Source organism: Panulirus ornatus, chromosome 48 (assembly GCF_036320965.1).
Source record: "Panulirus ornatus isolate Po-2019 chromosome 48, ASM3632096v1, whole genome shotgun sequence".
NCBI lineage: Eukaryota > Metazoa > Arthropoda > Malacostraca > Decapoda > Palinuridae > Panulirus > Panulirus ornatus.
In genome coordinates, this window is record NC_092271.1 from 28397636 (window position 1) to 28413745 (window position 16110).

The 16110-nt window shown below is 38.8% G+C and overlaps 1 protein-coding gene across 5 annotated transcripts in view; it reads right to left on the reverse strand.

Moving 5' to 3' along the window:
* LOC139763917 (uncharacterized) overlaps window positions 1-16110 on the reverse strand; it is a 197696-nt gene that overhangs the window by 65294 nt on the left and 116292 nt on the right. For all 5 annotated transcript variants that reach the window (XM_071690358.1, XM_071690357.1, XM_071690355.1 and 2 more), the window contains 3 exons: window positions 14709-14850; window positions 9920-10175; window positions 964-1201 (listed from right to left, as the gene is read on the reverse strand). In XM_071690358.1, the coding sequence (XP_071546459.1) occupies window positions 964-1201; window positions 9920-10175; window positions 14709-14850 (636 nt within the window). The remainder of the gene's footprint in view (window positions 1-963; window positions 1202-9919; window positions 10176-14708; window positions 14851-16110) is intronic.

Here is a 16110-nt window from a genome sequence, read left to right on the forward strand (position 1 = left end):
GGAATAGAGTGAACTGGATCGATGTGGTATACCGGGGTTGACGTAATGTCAGTGGATTGAATCAGGGCATGTGAAGCGTCTGGGGTAAACCATCGAAAGCTGTGTAGGTATGTATATTTGCATGTGTGGACATATGTATATACATGTGTATGGGGGTGGGTTGGGCCATTTCTTTCGTCTGTTTCCTTGCGCTACCTGGCAAACGCGGGAGACAGCGGCAAAAAAAAAAAAATGGGCGTTTATTCAAGTACATGTGTATATGAGTGGATGGGTAGTTCTTCATTTCTAATGATTCCTGACACCACCTCGCTGACACAGAAAATAGTGATCAAGTATAATGAATAAATACAATAATGAAAGAATAATAAACGCTTTGTAAAGAGGTGAACAGTGTCAAGAAAATGAAAGAACAAATTTACACTAAAGCAAAGGCCTTCCTACTTTTCAGCAACATGCTATAAGATGAACAAATGTTGAGTTAAACTTGGTCTTTGCTTTGGGTGATACCAAAATTTCATTAAATCTTTTAGACTTTATCTATAATAAGGATGCATAAACCACAATTCCTGTACTCCCTGTATTCTTTTCTACATAAAAAAGGGGTCTAAACATCATTTCTATATGTTGTCCTCATCTTTTCTTTCTTTCAAACTATTTGCCATTTCCCGCGTTAGCGAGGTAGCGTTAAGAACAGAGGACTGGGCCTTTGAGGGAATATCCTCACCTGGCCCCCTTCTCTGTTCCTTCTTTTGGAAAATTAAAAAAAAACCGAGAGGGGAGGATTTCCAGCCCCCCCACTCCCTTCCCTTTTAGTCACCTTCTACGACACGCAGGGAATACGTGGGAAGTATTCTTTCTCCCCTATCCCCTATCCTCATATACCACCTAAATGCATTATCATTTTCATTATCATTGTAAGCCTTTCATTATCATTACTGCTGAGCAAAGTTCCTTATAACTTACTGGCCATTCATATCTCTCTTAAAAAATCCAAGTATATTCAGAGTGTAAGCCACATCAGCAGGGTACATGGCCTTCTCCTTCACCACCTCTTGAATACTAAAGGAATTATGGTCCCGCATATGATAAAGGTACTCCAGTATAACAGACTTCCAATATGAAGTGTAGGATACACGACCCAAGTCCGAGAGGGGCTTCTCAGGTGTACCAGGCTGCCCTTCTCGTTTGGATAACAAGTAACCTGAAATAAATGCAAATCTTAATCATCTGTTTTCTATACACTAAGTTCTCCTGTTATGCTAATTCATAAATTACTTGCTATGGGAAGTAGAGAGAAACTAGTACTGACAATAGATTTTGACTTAAAAGTTCTATAATGGAATATCACCTAAAGTAAATAATAATTACAGTAAAACTTATAAGTGAACCACTTTGCATATAAAAACAAGAATTTGAAAAAAAAAAATTCCAAATCTTCTGGTCAATTTCACTGAGCTAAGGATGAGATTTTTCAGGTCCATGAATGGACAAGCCAGGGTGCATTAGCTGTATCTTTCCTTGACATATTTTGGCCAATGGATTATAAAGTTTGGAGGGGGAAGGAAGCCCCAGCAACCACAGCAAACAGTTTATCGCCAATCTAGTTATCCATTTATAGACTATATGAATATAAATTTCCCATGCTGCCCTAAACATATCATTAAACAAAAGCATTTCATAATTATTAAGATGCAATACTTCCCATCTAAGGCTTGAAGGATTCAAGATCCCAAAACAAATATCTTTGGCACCAGGACAGAGTCCACCATTAGGATGTCATTCTACTGGCATTCCCATAACAGTTTCATGCATCAGAGAACCAAGAAACTAATGTCATATGTGTGTCAAAAATTTAATAGTAAGCTGGGAGAAATATCTTCATTCATGCCTGGACCTGAACATTTTACCACAAAATTTAACATTTGACCACAAAATTTAAGAGTACAATGATGTACTGAAATCATATACTAAAATATCTACTCATGGTTAAGTCTCATCATTCCCTATACTCACCCTACAATGCTCAAGATGAATCCCCATAAGACTCACCTTTAGCAATATTCAATATTCTGGCAACTCACAGTCAACAGCAACTTGCCTATAACCTTATCTTAAAGAGATCCAACTGTGATTTGGTGAAAAGTTTATTCTGAGGACTATATGCAAAAGTTCTAACTCTAACATGGTCTAATTTTTCTGAAAGAAATAGGCAAAAGTTCTAACTCTAACATGGTCAAATTTTTCTTAAAAGACTATTCTGAGAAAGAAAACCCCTTCATAATAAGTTTAGTTGATGCAGCAAAGAAATTCATCATTGCATCTCATGAAGTACAAATTTCAAAACCACAGACACAAGCACCTCATGCTACAGTATCACAAACAGCCTGCATATTCCTTTACAAGATACAGTTGAGCAGACAAGAATACTAATAAAAAAATAGTATATCTTATATGTTTAACATTTTAAGAAGTTTAAAAGGAAGGAAACATAAAAATCAAAACACTGTATCCAATTGCCTACTGGAGATAATTGTTTGGAAAGGGTTTCTTACGTATGATGTTTTATTTCATACTACTTATTGAAGAAACAGAATCATGTAAGCAAAAATGAAAATTCTTACATAAAGCCTGCATTCCTACAAAGATATTAATTCACATTTACCAAAAGCTCTCTTCATAACCCTGAAACAAAACCTACATCACTTTGTCACACAGCTCTGAAGTACTGTACATTTATAAATACATTGCAGAATTTTTGAAACAAAAGTAAACAATTGATTCTTCGTTCAGAAGACCATAAATGAAGGTCCATGGAGCCAGGGGTAGACTTAGTGAAATCATAAGTTATGAGAAAGAAAGGAATCATACAAAGCTGAAAAAAAAGTATCTAAAGAATGTGACCCCAAAGATGACAATCCATGCCACAGTCCAACAATTTGCTGCATGGGTTTCATGAAATTATCTATGTATGACAAATCTGTTTCATTTCTTTAGATATAATCAGCATGTAAAATAAGAGTACACAGCTGGTGTCATAAACTTATGATTTTCAGATTAATTTGATTATTTCCTGTACTACAGATCACTAGCAAAGTTAAGTCAAATGGTAAATATCAGGTTGTAATCGGTGGTTAACAAATTGGAAGACTGGCCATAAACAGATATTGTTATATTCTAAATAGTTCCACTTGTCAAAGTGGTGTGTCACAAGGAACAGTCTTGAGACCAGGTCTCTTTCTCAAATATATCAATGACACTGATAACAGGCTCCACAGTAAGATATTAGTGTCCAGAAAAGTTACTTAAGCTGGGAAATAATGCTTAACAGGCATTGAATATCTATGTCTTCAAGCTGACAAACTGATAGACTGCTCACAGGTGGCAAACAAACTTTACCATCCATAAATGCAAAGTTTTACACAGCAGCAGTAAAACCGGGAAAGCGAGCTGTAGTATCAATACTGCTGAGCTACAAAATGTGAATGAGTGGGCATAATAATCTTATATGACCTAAAGCCAAACACGCAAAGCACAGACGCAGTGAAAAAAGGAAAACATTTCACTGATGTGTCCCCACCTTGATTATTGTGATCGGTTTTGGTCACTGTACTTGAAAAATGTCAGACAAGATAGAGTGTACCATGACAAGCTAGCAACATGAATCCCAGGCTTTGGAACATATCCTATGACACCTGACTAAATGACAAACTTTGTTTAGCTCAGAAAAGAGAAAGTACTGTAGTAACTAGGAACTCCCACCAAGAGTATGACCACAGCAAAAGTCTCCACTTATCCTTGTCCTTACATGCCTCACTCCCATACATCATTCACACATTCTTCTCCATTTCTCTCCTTCCAGTACCAATCTTAAAGAGGAAATCTTTAATACAGTGTACTTAGCCAAAACCTCACAAGGTAAATATTACATCTGAGTGCATGAACAAAAGAAGCTGTGTCAACCTCACTGTCTGAGAAGCATGTAACTTAAAAAGTTTAGCAACCTGATACATATTTACAAAAAAAGGCATTTCTTTTTTATTCTATGCTGGAGGTTCCAGTCACACACTAATGTCAACATCAAGACCAAGCCTTAATTGAAATGTAAAGAAGTTAATGAGTAAGGAAAAAGAAGACAGGGGAAAGTAATTATGAATTTTGGAGAAAGTGAAAAACCTGTCTTTTAATACGTGAGAGGTCACAGTTGCTGAGACAGACATGGGAGGGTGGAGAGTTCTGAAGATTCAAAGTGTAGAGAAAGAAACAGTTATCAAAATGGCCTATCCTACCCTTTAATATTTCTAAACATAATTTCTCACATACAGTGCAGCATACAGTACAGTATGCTGCTCTGTGTATTACCTAAATACATTAATAATCATCGCCATATGGTAAAATAAAGCTTTCATCCACTCTCATTATTGTATAAACACAACCAGTTTTATGATGACTGACAGTTTTCAATGACAATGGTAAAACTAACTGATGCTGGACTCTAGCTCATTTTGGAAGGGTTAAAATAAAATCACATGAGAACATTTTCAATACTTAGCTAAAAACTTGATAGGCAGAGGAAAAGTCTGTAAGGAGATGCTATCTATTTGTTTATCTTAAATCCTAATGCACGGACAGAAAAACATGATCTCATCACAACTTTTCAGTCTGTAAAACAGACTGATGAAATAGATAGTAAACAGTTCTTCCACATATGTAGGAATTAAACAAACAGAGGACATAACAAGAAATTATGCAACAAACTTGTTAAAAGAGATGTAAAGAAGTAATTCTATGGTATAAGAGTCCTGGATGAATGAAATAAGATGACTGAGGAAGGGTACTGCAAACAGCAGACAAATTTAGGAAGTTGTATGATTGTAAAGAACGTTCAGGAAATGGGGTCCCATGAGTGTAAAACTTCCTCCCCATTTTTTTTGTATTATACTTTGTCGCTGTCTCCCGTGTTAGTGAGGTAGCGCAAGGAAACCGACGAAAGAATGGCCTAACCCATCCATGTACACATATAGTACAATATAATAATCACAATATGAATGCTATGACACACTAAATCTAAAAAGTTTAGCATCTTAATATGTTTACTAAAGGAAGTGCTTGCGTGTTAATGTTTAAATTCTAAGACCTTTGGAAAAAAGCATGGTGTTCATTATTCATTACATTATTTTCCTTTTATTATACTTAGTTGCTGTCTCCCGCGTTAGTGAGGTAGCGCAAGGAAACAGAGGAAAGAATGGCCCAACCCATCTACATACACATGTGCAATGTGATGAAAATTATGTGTAATGGATATGCAAAGACTTTAGTATCATCACAAAAAATCTGGCAACAATGTGCATGGGGGACTGTGGATATAATCGATCAAAACATTCTGTATTTGTATTACTGCAATGCAAACTGTTTTAAAGTGATCTATGTATCAAAAACATATTTCTAATTTATGTTAGTGAAAAAATAGGTTGGGGAGAGCATATAACATATCCCAAATGTAATTGTGTACAACAGATCTGGCAGTGGAGGAGGCCAATCTTTGAAAAAAATTTTTAATCTGTATTCTACTGTAAGCCGCACCCACTTTTGTAATAATCTTTTGAGGAAAATGAGCACCTGATATTTGAGTAAATACAGTACAGGCATCGTCATCTCTAAACTAAGAGTTGAATATAATATATTAAGATTAATCAAAGCTAAATATACTATTTGCAACTGTGCTCTCCCTCTGAATCACAATCAGTTAGTTGCTTTAGGTACAACTCTTCCACATATCCCCTGCAGCCACTCCTCGTTTATCCCTGCAAACTGCTTTCCACATCTTCACACATACAAGTTGCAATAGGCCTACTGCCTGTGAATAAAACCTGTACAAATATCAAAACCAAAATCTGGGTAATACTGTCTGGTAGCATCATTCCAATGGCATACACAAGACCTGAGACCCAGTAGCTGAGTTATTCAATCCATTTGTGATGCTGGTCAACTCTTAGGCAAGGCCTTCCTATTCTAGTATACTTGCTTCAACTGCTGACATGGATACAAACACTGGCATTTGACTACACCCATCTTCATTTTTTATTCAGTATTGATCGAGAGGGTGAAGGCATGTACAGAGCATCAGATTGGGGAAGAGCAGTGTGGTTTCAGAAGTGGTAGAGGATGTGTGGATCAGGTGTTTGCTTTGAAGAATGTATGTGAGAAATACTTAGAAAAGTAAATGGATTTGTATGTAGCATTTGTGGATCTGGAGACGGCATATGATAGAGTTGATAGAGATGCTCTGTAGAAGGTACTAAGATTATATGGTGTGGGAGGCAAGTTGTTAAAAGCAGTGAAAAGTTTTTATCGAGGATGTAAGGCATGTGTACGTGTAGGAAGAGAGGAAAGTGATTGGTTCTCAGTGAATGTAGGTTTGCAGCAGGGGTGTGTGATGTCTCCATGGTTGTTTAATTTGTTTATGGATGGGGTTGTTAGGGAGGTGAATGCAAGAGTTTTGGAAAGAGGGGCAAGTATGAAGTCTGCTGTGGATGGGAGAGCTTGGGAAGTGAGTCATTTGTTGTTTGCTGATGATACAGCGCTGGTGGCTGATTCATGTGAGAAACTGCAGAAGCTGGTGACTGAGTTTGGTAAAGTGTGTGAAAGAAGAAAGTTAAGAGTAAATGTGAATAAGAGCAAGGTTATTAGGTACAGTAGGGTTGAGGGTCAAGTCAATTGGGAGGTAAGTTTGAATGGAGAAAAACTGGAGGAAGTAAAGTGTTTTAGATATCTGGGAGTGGATCTGGCAGCAGATGGAACCATGGAAGCAGAAGTGAATCATAGGGTGGGGGAGGGGGCGAAAATCCTGGGAGCCTTGAAGGATGTTTGGAAGTCGAGAACATTATCTCGGAAAGCAAAAATGGGTATGTTTGAAGGAATAGTGGTTCCAACAATGTTGTATGGTTGCGTGGCGTGGGCTATGGATAGAGTTGTGCGCAGGAGGGTGGATGTGCTGGAAGTGAGATGTCTGAGGACAATAGGTGGTGTGAGGTGGTTTGATCGAGTAAGTAATGTAAGGGTAAGAGAGATGTGTGGAAATAAAAAAAGCGTGGTTGAGAGAGCAGAAGAGGGTGTTTTGAAATGATTTGGGCGCATGGAGAGAATGAGTGAGGAAAGATTGACCAAGAGGATATATGTGTCGCAGGTGGAGGGAACGATGAGAAGTGGGAGACCAAACTGGAGGTGGAAAGATGGAGTGAAAAAGATTCTGAGTGATCGGGGCCTGAACATGCAGGAGGGTGAAAGGCGGGCAAGGAATAGAGTGAATTGGATCAATGTGGTATACCGGGGTCGATGTGCTATCAATGGATTGAATCAGGGCATGTGAAGCGTCTGGGGTAAACCATGGAAAGTTCTGTGGGGCCTGGATGTGGAAAGGGAGCTGTAGTTTCAGGCATTATTACATGACAGCTAGAGACTGAGTGTGAACGAATGGGGCCTTTGTTGTCTTTCCTAGCGCTACCTCGCACACATGAGGGGGGAGGGGAATGTTATTTCATGTGTGGCGAGGTGGCGATGGGAATAAATAAGGGCAGACAGTATGAATTATGTACATGTGTATATATGTATAAGTCTGTGTGTGTATATATATGTGTACATTGAGATGTATAGGTATGTATATTTGCGTGTGTGGACGTGTATGTATATACATGTGTATTGGGGTGGGTTGGGCCATTTCTTTCATCTGTTTCCTTGCGCTACCTCGCAAACGCGGGAGACAGCGACAAAGCAAAATAAATAAATAAATAAGATTAATTAATCTATTGTTCCAAGATAATGTCCTTAACAGACCAATGACCTGGAGTAAAATCCATCTCAACTAATAACTGACTTCAGGCTAAAGCTTCAATGAAGCAAGCTCATTCACCAAATGATTGCTTCAAATTCTTTAGATTAACTTTTTCCCTGATTTTAATGCCAACTCCACCTTTCAGTTACAAGCAACGTCATTTCAGGAACATATGAACAATGGTCTCATGTGCAATCTCTACATTTCATGTATAATGTCCAAAAGCCAGATCATGACATCCACAACCAACTTTCAAAGACTAAATTGTCACTTTGACCACTTCATATGCCCTGATTCGGCCAACAGACAGAATACAATAGACTACACACAGCAGTATTCCTCATCAATCCAATTCATTCTATCCTATGCAAGTCTCTTACCCTGCTGAACATTCTGGACCTGATACCCTCAAGTCTCATTCATTCCATGTTCCATCTCCTTCAGTTTCCTTTCTTCTGCTCTCTCCAATTATGACACATATATCCTCTTAGTTAATCTTTCTTCATTAATCTTTTCCATTTGTCTAGACTTTATCTGCAAACCCTCTCAATCTGACTGCACTCACTACTACATCTCTCTAGGCACTATCATTCCGTACATAATCAAACCACCTCAGACCAAATATTGCCGCATGGCACTTCATGTTCATCCCCTTCCTTTCTTTTGCAATCAAGACCTTAGACTTCCTTTTACATAACAGTGTAATTACAGGACTACTATAACTTCCATAAACCATCTTTGCCCTACCTGACATGGTTTGGGCACTTCCAAGGTACTACCTAAAGCACTTACCTTCCTCCAAACTTACTCGAACAATCCAGCCTTAGTCTCCTGTTGTACCTCATTACCATACTTCTATTCAACTCTCTGATCAACCTCTACCTCAACTTTCTCCTTTCACACATTATCCTAAACTGCTGACAGCTTTCAGAGTTACTCTATGGACTCTGCCACCATAACCATGTCATCTGCTGAATGCATGTGATTCACCTCCCATGACCCCTAACCACAACTCCAAAATACAACACACTCGACCCTTGCTCAAGGATCCTTACTACCCCATCCATAAATACATTTACCAGTTTTATCTGCAGAATATGAAAATTCAAAGCAGCAATGTTGCATTCACAAATTATGTCCATCTGCTGTACGAATTCTATACAAGTAAGAAGCAATTACATATTCAACTAATGATCCAAACATAGAGATAGACAAAAACAGTCTCATTCCTACTAAACATATCCACCTGCAGCTGAGATATAATCGAGCAGAGTAGGCTTACAATAAATATTTATCCAGTATGTAAATGGTTAACCGCCAATGAATCAGTTGTTTCTAGTGGTTTTGGGGACAACTGTATTTCCTTTTTCTGGGCTTACCTTACAGCTTTCATTCCAAAATCATGTTTAAATACAGCTTTCATGTTAATGTGCTCACTGCTAACCTGTCACACTTCAAAAAGATAATTCTTTTCTCAGAAATCCTAATAAACCCACTGCCAACAAAAGATCCTGTAGAGAGAAAGACACCTACCAATATTCTTGCTTTGGCTGTACTTTCGAAATTTGTGCGTCTAATTACTGTATGAAATATGATCTTTCCAAAACATCTCATGAATTCTGGTAAACTATTCTACAACGATATAAAGATAATTTTTTACACTAACTTTAAATAAAAGTTAGCATGTGAATGAGGGTTTTCAATGTACATCATTTCTTTTTTTTTTTCTTTTTTTTTACCTCGTCGCTGTCTCCCGCGTTTGCGAGGTAGCGCAAGGAAACAGACGAAAGAAATGGCCCAAACCCCCCCATACACATGTACATACACACGTCCACACACGCAAATATACATACCTACACAGCTTTCCATGGTTTACCCCGGACGCTTCACATGCCCTGATTCAATCCACTGACAGCACGTCAACCCCTGTATACCACATCGCTCCAATTCACTCTATTCCTTGCCCTCCTTTCACCCTCCTGCATGTGCATGTTTCTATTCATCATTAATCATGTAGTTATTCCTTACTATAATCAATGAAATGTACAGCATTTCCATTCATCATTAATCATGTAGTTATTTCTTACTTACTAAAATCAATGAGGAAGCGTCCATAGCCTTGTCTCTGGTACTGTGGCATGGTCATGATGCATGACACATTGTATTTGAGAGCTGAGAGCTTCTCCTTGCTGAAGTAGCCCACAAGATGGCAGCCCTTCTCATCATTGCGAGTAAGGACGTAAAACAGAAAGGGCTCGACATCATAATATAAAGTTTTATGGTCCAGGAACAGCTTAGCTAATAGGCACAGGTTCTGACAGTATATCTTGCTCACATTACCATCTACCTGTAGAAACAAATGCAGATTCATAAATGTTAAAGAGGATGAAATACACTTGGATATATGCATACAAAGACATATTTCAACTTCATGTTTTTGAGCTGGTGCATTATACCGCCTATCTAAAAGACCCAATATACAAATACAGGTAAATAATAGTTTGTGCTGAAACTTATTTCTATACTCCAACAAAAGAGGGTTGAAGGAAAAGAAATCAGAAAGTCCTATCTAGAGTGTGTGTGTGTGTGTGTGTGTGTGTGTGTGTGTGTGTGTGTGTTGTGTGTGTGTTGTGTGTGTGTGTGTGTGTGTGTTGTGTGTGTGTGTGTGTGTGTGTGTGTTGTGTGTGTGTGTGTGTGTGTGTGTGTGTGTGTGTGTGTGTGTGTGTGTGTGTGCATGAATTAGAACCATGCGGTATACTGGGGTCAAAGTGCCATCAATGGACTGAAGCAGGCCATGTGAAGCATCAAGAGTACACAATGTAAGGGCTGTAGGAAGCTGTGGTTTTGGTGCATCACACATGATGTCAAGCTAGAGAATTTAGAGGGAACGGATGTGGCCTTTCTTCCTCTGTTTCCTCGCACTACCTCACTGATGCAGGGTGTGGTGATGCTGTTCCCTGTGGGGCAGGGTGGAACCGGGAATGGATGAAGGCGAGCAAGTAAGAATATGTACATGTGTATATAAAGTATATGTATATGCATGTACATGTGTATATGTTGATATGTAAATGTATTTGTATGTGTATGAGCATGTATGCATATATATATATATATATATATATGTATATATATATATATATATATATATATATATATATATATATATATATATATATATATATATATATATGGGAGCGGGTGGCTGGAAATCCTCCCCTCTTTTTTTTTTTCCAAAAGAAGGAACAGAGAAGGGGGCCAGGTTAGGATGTTCCCTCATAGGCCCAGTCCTCTGTTCTTAACGCTACCTCGCTAACGCGGGAAACGGCGAATAGTTTAAAAAAAAAAAAAAATATATATATATATATATATATATATATATATATATATATATATATATATATATGTATATATATATATAGGGGATAGGGGAGAAAGAATACTTCCCACGTATTCCCTGCGTGTCGTAGAAGGCGACTAAAAGGGGAGGGAGCGGGAGGCTGGAAATCCTCCCCTCTCGTTTTTTTTCAATTTTCCAAAAGAAGGAACAGAGAAGGGGGGCAAGGTGAGGATATTCCCTCAAAGGCCCAGTCCTCTGTTATTAACGCTACCTCGCTAATGCGGGAAATGGCAAATAGTATGAAAGAAAGAAGGCATATGATAGAGTTGATAGAGATGCTCTGTGGAAGGTATTAAGAATATATGGTGTGGGAGGCAAGTTGTTAGAAGCAGTGAAAAGTTTTTATCGAGGATGTAAGGCATGTGTATGTGTAGGAAGAGAGGAAAGTGATTGGTTCTCAGTGAATGTAGGTTTGCGGCAGGGGTGTGTGATGTCTCCATGGTTGTTTAATTTGTTTATGGATGGGGTGGTTAGGGAGGTGAATGCAAGAGTTTCGGAAAGAGGGGCAAGTATGAAGACTGTTGGGGATGAGAGAGCTTGGGAAGTGAGTCAGTTGTTGTTCGCTGATGATACAGCGCTGGTGGCTGATTCATGTGAGAAACTGCAGAAGCTGGTGACTGAGTTTGGTAAAGTGTGTGAAAGAAGAAAGTTAAATGTGAATAAGAGCAAGGTTATTAGGTACAGTAGGGTTGAGGGTCAAGTCAATTGGGAGGTGAGTTTGAATGGAGAAAAACTGGAGGAAGTGAAGTGTTTTAGATATCTGGGAGTGGATCTGGCAGCGGATGGAACCATGAAAGCAGAAGTGGATCATAGGGTGGGGGAGGGGGCAAAAATTCTGGGAGCCTTGAAGAATGTGTGGAAGTCGAGAACATTATCTCGGAAAGCAAAAATGGGTATGTTTGAAGGAATAGTGGTTCCAACAATGTTGTATGGTTGCGAGGCGTGGGCTATGGATAGAGTTGTGCGCAGGAGAATGGATGTGCTGGAAATGAGATGTTTGAGGACAATGTGTGGTGTGAGGTAGTTTGATCGAGTAAGTAACGTAAGGGTAAGAGAGATGTGTGGAAATAAAAAGAGTGTGGTTGAGAGAGCAGAAGAGGGTGTTTTGAAATGGTTCGGGCACATGGAGAGAATGAGTGAGGAGAGATTGACCAAGAGAATATATGTGTCGGAGGTGGAGGGAACGAGGAGAAGAGGGAGACCAAATTGGAGGTGGAAAGATGTTGAAAAAGATTTTGTGTGATCGGGGCCTGAACATGCAGGAGGGTGAAAGGAGGGCAAGGAATAGAGTGAATTGGAGCGATGTGGTATACCGGGGTTGACGTGCTGTCAGTGGATTGAATCAAGGCATGTGAAGCGTCTGGGGTAAACCATGGAAAGCTGTGTAGGTATGTATATTTGCGTGTGTGGATGTATGTATATACATGTGTATGGGGGTGGGTTGGGCCATTTCTTTCGTCTGTTTCCTTGCGCTACCTCGCAAACGCGGGAGACAGCGACAAAGCAAAAAAAAAAAAAAAATATATATATATATATATATATATATATATATATATATATATATATATATATATATATATATATATGTGAGAAACTGCAGAAGCTGGTGACTGAGTTTGGTAAAGTGTGTGGAAGAAGAAAGTTGAGAGTAAATGTGAATAAGAGCAAGGTTATTAGGTACAGTAGGGGTGAGGGTCAAGTCAATTGGGAGGTGAGTTTGAATGGAGAAAAACTGGAGGAAGTGAAGTGTTTTAGATATCTGGGAGTGGATCTGTCAGCGGATGGAACCATGGAAGCGGAAGTGGATCATAGGGTGGGGGAGGGGGCGAAAATTTTGGGAGCCTTGAAAAATGTGTGGAAGTCGAGAACATTATCTCGGAAAGCAAAAATGGGTATGTTTGAGGGAATAGTGGTTCCAACAATGCTGTATGGTTGCGAGGCGTGGGCTATGGATAGAGATGTGCGCAGGAGGATGGATGTGCTGGAAATGAGATGTTTGAGGACAATGTGTGGTGTGAGGTGGTTTGATCGAGTAAGTAACGTAAGGGTAAGAGAGATGTGTGGAAATAAAAAGAGCGTGGTTGAGAGAGCAGAAGAGGGTGTTTTGAAATGGTTTGGGCACATGGAGAGAATGAGTGAGGAGAGATTGACCAAGAGGATATATGTGTCGGAGGTGGAGGGAACGAGGAGAAGAGGGAGACCAAATTGGAGGTGGAAAGATGGAGTGAAAAAGATTTTGTGTGATCGGGGCCTGAACATGCAGGAGGGTGAAAGGAGGGCAAGAAATAGAGTGAATTGGATCAATGTGGTATACCGGGGTTGACATGCTGTCAGTGGATTGAATCAGGGCATGTGAAGCATCTGGGGTAAACCATGGAAAGTTGTGTGGGGCCTGGATGTGGAAAGGGAGCTGTGGTTTCAGGCATTATTGCGTGGCAGCTAGAGACTGAGTGTGAACGAATGGGGCCTTTGTTGTCTTTTCCTAGTGCTACCTCGCATACATGAGGGGGAGGGGGAAGGTATTCCATGTGTGGCGAGGTGGCGATGGGAGTGAATGGGGGCAGACAGTGTGAATTGTGTGCATGGGTATATATGTGTCTGTATATGTATATATATGTGTACATTGAGATGTATAGGTATGTATATTTGCGTGTGTGGACATGTGTGTGTATACATTGTGTATGGGGGTGGCTTGGGCCATTTCTTTCGTCTGTTTCCTTGCACTACCTCGCAAACGCGGGAGACAGCGACAAAGCAAAATAAATAATAAATAAAAATAATCATTATTATTATCATTATCATCATCATTATACTTAATCGCTGTTTTCCATGTCAGCGAGGTAGCACCAGGAAACAGACGAAGAATGGCCCATCCACTCATATACACATACATATACATAAATGCCTATACATGCACATATACATACATACACACACATATCAACATATACATACATATACACACAGACATATATACATGTACATATTCATGGTGGCCTTCATCCATTCCTGTAACTAACCCGCCACACAGGAAACAATGTTGCTAACCCCCACTTCAGCAAGGTAGTGCCAGGAAAAAAGACAAAAAAGGCCACATTCGTTCACATTCAGTCTCTAGCTGCGAGTGTAATTCACCAAAACCACAGCTCCAAATAATAATAATAATATATAATCATTAAGTGTTACCCTTGGCAAGGCTGTATCAATATGAGTAAAGTTTCATCATTAAATTTCTCATTCCAAAGGAGTCCAAATTTCCCTGCTACTGGAAGTAACATGACTTAAGGCTATACAAGCCACTGGAAAGAGGTCTTAGGTAACAACAGGACTCTTTAGAAAAAAATGAGGTAATGGAGTACTTATAACAAAGAAATATATATCACTTATATCACCATTTCTATATAAACCCAGGACCAAAGCTAGCCTGGAATAGTTGCAAAATTGTCATTATAAATATTGGGCTACACATAGTTACTAACTCACCTCAAAAACAGAGAGACCATCTTTGCGATAGATCTCAGTACCAGGGGGAGTACGCCAAACGCACTTCTCTAAATGACGACCCAACATAGAGGCGCTCTTCATGTATTTGAGACAAAACTCACACAGGAACAATTTTGTTAACCTGGCAACATAGGGAATCCTTTAACAAATCATACCTCAGAAAATATATAATGGCATAAGACTGTAACTTGTGCTATGAAGTAGACATAAGACAAAATTATGAACAGTTGGGAGGAAATGCAATTATATTAGTAAGGACGTAAGGGAAGAAACTGCAAAATAAGGTTTAGAGAGTGAAATGCAGTTAAGTTCCCTGAGTGAGTCAAATAACGTGAAGTCTTGATAAAGGAAGAAAGCAGAGATGCTCAAGTGCTTCCATAATGTGAGTAACGATAAGAAGTTAATTGACAAGGAAACAGATGGACTTCATGTACTGTATCAATAACACCTCTACTACATTTAAAAAGTAAGAAGTAGGGGGAGGAATGAGGAGTATGGATATCTAAGGGATGAAGATGTTTAAAAATTATGTATGGAATAGCTTTTCATGATGATGTTTGATAAAATAATGAAAAAGAAGCAAGAGTTTAAAGCATTAAAGATGTGCCTTAGACTTGTGCTGGTTAATATGAAAGGCCTATGGAGTGTGTTGCAGGTATATGGTGGGGAGAGATTGGGACTGAAGGGATCTAAAGGATTCTGTTACAAAAGGTGCATACATTATTGGGTACAAGGAGTAGGATATCTACCTAAGGTAGTTGTACACCCATGCCCATTTTGCTAGCATGCAGTCTTGGGATTGGGATCACAGCTCTGTAAACATTCCCCACAAAAAATGCATGTAGGCTCATATGAAAGTGACATGACTGTAACTGCTTTTGAAAATATAAGCAGTTTCTTATCAGTGAGAGATAGTGAAAGAAGTATTTGATAAATATAAGACAGAAGTTATGGTTATCCTTGGAAAAAGATTGCCTGATTTTGTGAAATTTATAAAGTGCTAGAATTTTATAGTCATTTGGCTCTTTTTAGCATGAAAAGATATCTAATATCTAAATATTTACATCTTACAATTCTCTCTCAGATCTTACTAATATATGATGCCATTGTTATCGGTCAGTAAATTTTTGAAACTGCTTTGCTTACTGTTTTGTGAAATGGAGCACCATGAATAAATCTAAAACTCTTGAGATGATGCCAAAATCCATCCCTTTTTACTAGAGGATATCTAGAACATATGCTAGAGGAAACAGTTCTAAGAATTATACTCTCTCAAATATTTTTATCATATGCAATGTTAGGCTGACTAGTTACGTTGTTTTGGTATTAATTTGGATTCCCCTTTGCATTGCATTGTTATATTAGTCATTTTACATATATC